General features: G+C 37.5%; 1 protein-coding gene across 1 annotated transcript; it reads left to right on the top strand.

The window, feature by feature from the left end:
* Positions 1–113: 113 nt before the first annotated feature.
* On the top strand, positions 114–5,588 carry LOC137869194 (group 3 secretory phospholipase A2-like). Its single transcript, XM_068706422.1, has 7 exons — positions 114–319; positions 1,636–1,768; positions 1,863–1,988; positions 2,702–2,862; positions 3,266–3,395; positions 4,143–4,253; positions 5,017–5,588. Exons 1-7 carry the CDS (start codon positions 157–159, stop codon positions 5,060–5,062), a joined length of 870 nt encoding a protein of 289 aa, XP_068562523.1. The 5' UTR covers positions 114–156; the 3' UTR covers positions 5,063–5,588.
* Positions 5,589–6,889: the final 1,301 nt, after the last annotated feature.

Raw genomic sequence — 6,889 nt, 5'->3', positions numbered from 1 at the left:
GAACTGCCTCATGATTCAGGCTGATTTGGATGTTGTGTTTATTTTGGATTCACCGGGGAAAACCCCCGCACGCCTCCGCCTCTCCTTCTCATTTAAAACCGACCAAGGGTATGTCCATCTGTCCAACAGTCCTCAGTGAGTGAAGGAATCGGCACCATGACGCACATCGCTCCTCTTCTCTCCCTCGTTCTGTTATCATCGCTCCTGAGCTGGACGGCTGCAGAAAATGCCGGGACCCATCAGCACAGTTTATTTCTAGGCCTACCGTTCTTTCGGTGGTGCGGCCCTGGCAACAGCTCGATATCAGACAACAATTTGGGTAAGTTATCTTCATACTTTATTTGATAATCATGTAGGACAGTCACAAGATGATTAAAGGGATGAGAACACAAACATTGCCCATATACTTGACTCTTCAGAAGTATAAATGATCCTGAATGGCTTTATAGGCTGTAGAGAGGGTTTTAGGATCCTAAACTTCCCATGATGCAACTCAATAGCCAAGGAAATTAAAATGATTAAATTAGTGTCACTTAAAAGGAAACAAACTGATTTCATACAAGTCGAGTTGTGTCTATCTTTGCGGTGAATCAAACGTGTTGAGATACTTCCTCATAAAACATTTGCAAAGCAGGTTTTTTTCTAAAGTTTGAAACCTAAATTGATAACACACGTGTTTACTTGAATAGTATCAAATTATTGACAGGCATGCGGATGTCATCAACTATGCATTCAAGTAAACAAAACTGTGATCCACCATAGACTGGGAAAGGTAACTAACTATTGCAGTGTCTTTAAAGTGTCTGTCACTTACCTGTATTTCTTACCATAACAAATGATAACAACATCATTGTAGCATTCAATGTAGAAATAGATCTGATTAAAGTTAAACATGTAAATGCAAATAAATATTTTACAGCAAATTGAATTTGGCTCTTACAGTTAGGTATACCGCTGAACAACAGTAGCATACCATCAGCCACTTTTTCACTTCCTCAGGCCCTGAATTAAAATAGCATTAAGAACAGTGTAATAGAACTGCATCACAGTCTAGCTTGTTAACAAGTCTTATGCACATTTATAGTTCATTTGAACTGCATGAACTCACACATGAATGAAAACAACAAAGAGAGAGAACACCTTGAAAGAGGACTTGACTGCAGCGTCTGGCTGGTATCCTCAATCTCTGATGACGAGTGACTGTAAAACACACTAAATAAAAACTTAAGAAACTCAATGTTCTGAACTTCTGGAAAGTTCTATGACATCCAGGAAAAACACACTTAGAAGACGCTTTGGGTGTGATACTGTGGGTTCACATTTGCAAAAAGCTAATACAGCAATACCATACAGATTAACAGACTTGCCAATGTGATGAGCTGATATAAATAATAATTATGACCAAAAAACATGTTAAAGCTAGGATAGGTAATATTGGGGAAACCAGGAAGAGGGCGTTAGATTAAAAAAATGAACCACAATAAAATGTTTTTCAATAAGAAATAAGCTTTAACAGAATGGGTAGTAAATCATATCTCAAGTTCATATTTCATCAGACTGGACTTAAATTGTGATCAAGTTGTGGTAATAATATTAATAATCTTGTAATTGATCCCACCTCTGTCCCTCTTGCAGGAATTTTTGCAGAAACCGACAGCTGCTGCCGTGAACATGACCATTGCAACCACACCATCCCGGCCAAACAGACCCGGTTTGGTGTCGACAACGACTACTGGTTCACCATGTCTCACTGTGACTGTGACAACAAGTAGGGCCTTCTACCTTAAATCTGAACTAAATGACGCCCAGTCGGTACGATTTGTTGCGTTTCCTTTTTTTAACCAACATGATTGGTGCTGCAGGTTTCACAGTTGTCTGATGCAGGCGAATGAAAGCATATCTGATGGGCTGGGACACGGCTACTTTAACCTGGGGGCCGTGCACTGCTTTGAGTTCACCCAGAAACACCCGTGTGAAGAGTTTGACATGTAAGTAAAGTTCTCATTTATTTAGTAACACTGTGGTGTGTGTAGGGTTTTATTTAGAGCACAAAGGAAGACGTTTTTAGGATGGAAATGTTGGTTGGTCCATCACTTTGCCTAAAGATTGAAATGTCTCGACAAACGGTGGTGGAAAGTAACTAAATACATTTATTAAAGTACTGTACTTAATAAAAAATAACTGGATTGAGTAGTTGGATTGGATACACATTATGTGCAACAATCCGATTATATTGTATTTTTAGCTTTTGTTGTTTTTTGTGATTTACTTATTTGTTATACATTTACTGTTTGACTATTTATTGTACTTGTTTTGTTTTTATTTTTAATTTCTTTGGTTTTGTTTTCTACTGATGTCTCTTGTTGTCCACTTTGCTGCTGTAAACCTGCAAATGTCCCCACTGTGGGACTAATAAAGGATTATCTTATCTTATATGAAGTGCAATTTTGACATACTTGTACTTGACTGTTCCCATTTTACGTTACTTTATACTTCTACTCCACTACATCTCAGATCATGTCTCCACATTTATCTGACCTTTTTAGTTGCTATACTTTTACATTAAAAAAACACATGATATTTATATGACATGATGCAGTACTACTGTATACTACTAATCTACCAAATATGTGCTAAGTATCTAAAATTATAATTTGAAACTGGTCATTTAAATAATTTCCACGTCTGTTGAGACCTGCAGGTGTAATGAGACTGAAGTAGCTGAGGTGTATCCCTCCATGCCGTACATCACTCCCAATCGAACAGAGGACAGCGTGAACGCCACGCTACCTGAAGGTGGAGACGATCTAATGGACACTTTACCTGCCGAAAACCAAACTCTGCCTGGGCTGAATATCACAGGTATTTAATACATCTCCTGTCTCGTAAAAGTTAGGGAGGAGTTGAGGTGGTGGATGGATCAAAAGAACACAGCTTTTCACACAGGAAACGGCTATTTGTGTCCCGCGTGAACTTTTACTTTTGTTTATTGTTTGTCTTTTGTTTTTGTTTTAAATTTTGCAGTCATTTTAAGCTGAACCTAGATGTTTGTTTCTACTAAATCTAACCAATTAGTTTGTAGCATTTTTTTAAATTTTGTTTCAATTTACAATGTTAACCATGTGTTTGAAACTGTTTGATCAGGAGAAAATATGTTTCCCTCGAATCTTAATTGAAAATGCAGTTTAGTGGTAGAAGATCGCGGCGCTCCAGTTTAGATTTCTAAACCACATTAACGGATTGGACGTCTTTATACACTTTACAGAGGAGCAGCTGTCATGTGCCGTCTACAACGACCTCGATGTGTGCAGTTACAAGATCCTTCCAAAGCAGAAGAAATATGGCCTCTACAACCCAAAGGACAGGACGCTGTACCACTGCAACTGTACCAGCAGGTAAACAAAGACAATCAACACCAATCATTAGAAGAATTCAGATTTTTTTTTACATCCACACTTGTACGTTTATGTTTAAAACTGTTCACATGAGCGTTTCAGCATCGTTTTAGCAGTTATTTCCGTCCATACTTGCATGCCTGAAAACGAACATCACATGACTATTCACGTATACTGGGTGCTGGTGTAAACAGGAAGCAGATTGGGTGCTTAGTTACAGAAAATACGACGAGTTTTATTGTTCTCTTTAATGATAAAAGGTTGTGATTGATACTTAAGATCTTCCTCTAGAATCTTCCTCTATAAACTCAAACGGACACATTTTGTGGAAACCCCCCCCCCTAGTTTTATTTTTTAAACTTAGCTACAATGCAGATTAATTATTTTCAAAGGTCTACGTTTTCGTCCATCCACACTAGGAGGCAATCCCGAGTTTTCAAACTAACACGGCGTCGGTAGCGTTTTGAAACCCCTTTGTTTTTGGGGGTTTAACACTCCGTAGTAGTGCACTCACCTTGATTTCTGTGCGAGACAGACATGGTGCGATGGGTCATAACACAGAGCTAGGCCACAAGCAGTGCACACATATGCTCACAGTCACACGGTTACATAAGGTGTGTGGGTTCTCTCAATCTGCACAGAATTGATTTGCCGGCCTTGGACATTATCATAATCTCATGTTTGCACACATGGTCTCTCTTATTTGTTTGTTTGTTGGTCTCTGACGTGTTGGTCTGTCCTCACCAGGGTATTGCAGACTGTGGTTAAACTGCTAGAACTGACCGAAGAACAGACTTTTCTGTACAGACTGTTCAGTTTGTCCTGCTTCCTGCCACATGACTGCACAGCGGGAAAGATGTACGTATGCAGAGACATTTGTGGATGTATGTCTGTGATTGAAGAAGTACTTGGATCCTTTACAGAAGTAAAAATACTAATACGACAATGTATAAATATAAATCAATTGCAAGTGAAAACTTTATTCAAATGATCTATTAAAGTAAGTAAAAGCATTTTCATTAAAATACTTTATATACAGTTAGTTTAGTCTAGTGGTGTCCAACCTAGGGGTCGGGCCCCTCCAGAGGGTCACCAGATAAATCTGAGGGGTCATGAGATGATTAATAAAACTAAGTTCTGATACATTCATTTGTATACATTTTTAGTTTTACATAGTTGCTTCTTTGTGAAATATATGTATTTATTTTGTATAATATATATATATATATATATATATATATATATATATATATATACAAATGCATTTGAGAAGTTCAGAGGATAAATGTCTCTCTCACTGACATCTGAAATATAAATATATAATATAAAACACCATATTCTTTGTAAATGTTTGGAAGCCAAAAAGGTTAAATCTATGATGTAACAGTCTAAAATGTAGTGGAGTAAAAATTGTAATACTTTTTTTAACCTTTAAGCTTAGTCTGCAAAGTAACTAGTAACTATATCACATAAATGTAGTGGAGTAAAAACTACAATATGTCCCTCTGAAATGTAAGCACAAGTATAAAGTAACATTAAATGGAACTACTCAAGTACAAATACCTCAAAAGTTAAAGTTACGGCATGATAAAGCAACCATTTCTTCTTCTTTGTTGCACAGGAAAGCAGTTATGGGGAGAGCAGAACTTCCTCAGAAGGACCACTGAAGCAGCCTCATCCACAGGCCGTCACACTGAAGGTCAGGAGGACAAACGTGAGGAGAGCGAAGAGGAAAGACGGAGCTGGGTCAGCTGTAAGAGGAAGAGAGATCGCCTGAGTGTGAATATTACGGAGGGTCAAAGTGATAGATAAATAAGATGTTATGTCAAGTCATTCTCATTTAATTACAGCTCTTATTTTTTTTTCCTTCTACCAAAGTCTGTTTTATTTAATTCCACAATATCCTTTTTCCTTATAAAAATCTATGTAAACAGGTAAAGCATGCGACTAGATATTAAATAGTTTTCAATGACCAGACAGATCATTTTAAGTTTAGTCTGATTTGATTTATTCGTGGACCAACAAACAACACCATTCCAAGGTATAGAATGTTAACTCTTATTTCCAACAAGATGTTAAAAAAAGTAAAAATAAACCAGCTGAAACAAAAAGTTTATGAATAAAATACATAAAAACTGCTACGTTATAATAAAAATGACCTGAAACAAACTGAAAACTGTGGTAGTTGATTTTCTCTGAAACGTTTTTGTTGAATTCTTTATTGGACATGAATCATGGGAAGAAAAGCACAGTTTGCTGGACTGCTGAATTTCTTCAACTCTCTGAGGAAAACGTAAGACTTTATACCCTCCTGTGTCACATAGAAGTGTGTGTGTGTGTGTGTGTGTGTGTGTGTGTGTGTGTGTGTGTGTGTCTGTGTGTGTGTGTGTGTGGGGGGGGGGTTTATAACATACAGGGGTGGAGATGTAGGTTCCTATTTAGATAAGAATTGACCCCACTGGGTCAATCAGATACACCTGTTTAACCAGAGTGTGTCTGTGAATACCAGTGTGTATAATTTTACAACAAAGAGGAAATATATATAATAAGTTGCTATAATATTACACACAATGTTATCAATCCTAACATGTTTATACAGGGGATATCAAATATCTCCACACCTTCAATAACGACGTGTAAAAAGATGTTTGAGACGTGAAGTGTCTTTACCGGTCCCAGATGTTTACTTTTGGACTCGTTTCTATCTCTGTGAATAATATAAATTGGGCCTGAAGCTGTGAATGGAATTCCCAGACAAGCAATGCAGAGTAACAAATCAATGTTTATCTGGTTTAGAGGGAAATTGTTTTTTCTAACAAATCAGATGTCTGTTTGACGTGTTCCTGTGTTTATTCATTCTTGCAGCCACTCTGGGATCTCTGGAGTTCAGTCTCCTGTACGACCAGAAGAACACACAAGACAAGATGGGATAAAATGAAACAAAACTAAATGGAATAAGACAACTTAAGGCATAATAAGATAGGACAAGACGTGAGGAGACTGGACAAGACGAGACAAGACGAGACAAGACGAGACAAAATTGCAAAATTGCAAAATTAATCAGACAGCTAATGACAAAGTACGTTAGGACAAGATGGGAATGTCAAGATCACGTAATGATTGAACAGAGTGATTATGGAGACGATAAAAACCCTCGTTATCATTGTCATTAACACAGTATGTTGTAATGAGTTGTGCCTCTGCGCTCAGACACAACACAGGAAATTCCCACTTTTTTTCTGTCCTCCTGTTGATCTGTGTTCATATGGGATCATGTCATGTGTCGTCAGCTGATCATTGTGACCACCTTGTTTGACTGCTTGCATCGCCGAAACATACATTGAACTTGTGTTATTGTGCATCACACATTTGTTAAATATCAAGTGGGACATTTGCAGATGTTTGATGTGAACAAACTCACTTTTTTGTTGTGAAATTTATTTTTGACAAATAACAGTTTGCTCTCTGTATTCACATTGATGCATGTCATATTG

The sequence above is a fragment of the Cebidichthys violaceus genome, unplaced genomic scaffold (assembly GCF_023349555.1).
Source record: "Cebidichthys violaceus isolate CVI_PGR_0920_01 unplaced genomic scaffold, fCebVio1.0.p SCAF_12, whole genome shotgun sequence".
Taxonomy (NCBI): Eukaryota; Metazoa; Chordata; class Actinopteri; order Perciformes; family Stichaeidae; genus Cebidichthys; species Cebidichthys violaceus.
Note: the sequence above shows the minus strand (reverse complement) of the source record. Positions and strands in the feature narration are given on the sequence as shown.

What these genes read in the sequence shown, in the direction of transcription:
- LOC137869194 (XM_068706422.1), top strand. Translation starts at nt 157, where the DNA reads ATGACGCACATCGCTCCTCTTCTCTCCCTCGTTCTGTTATCATCGCTC. An exon ending in CACTGTGACTGTGACAACAA is followed by an intron (nt 1,769 to 1,862) that starts GTAGGGCCTTCT and finishes TTGGTGCTGCAG; the next exon opens with GTTTCACAGTTGTCTGATGC. An exon ending in GCCTGGGCTGAATATCACAG is followed by an intron (nt 2,863 to 3,265) that starts GTATTTAATACA and finishes TACACTTTACAG; the next exon opens with AGGAGCAGCTGTCATGTGCC.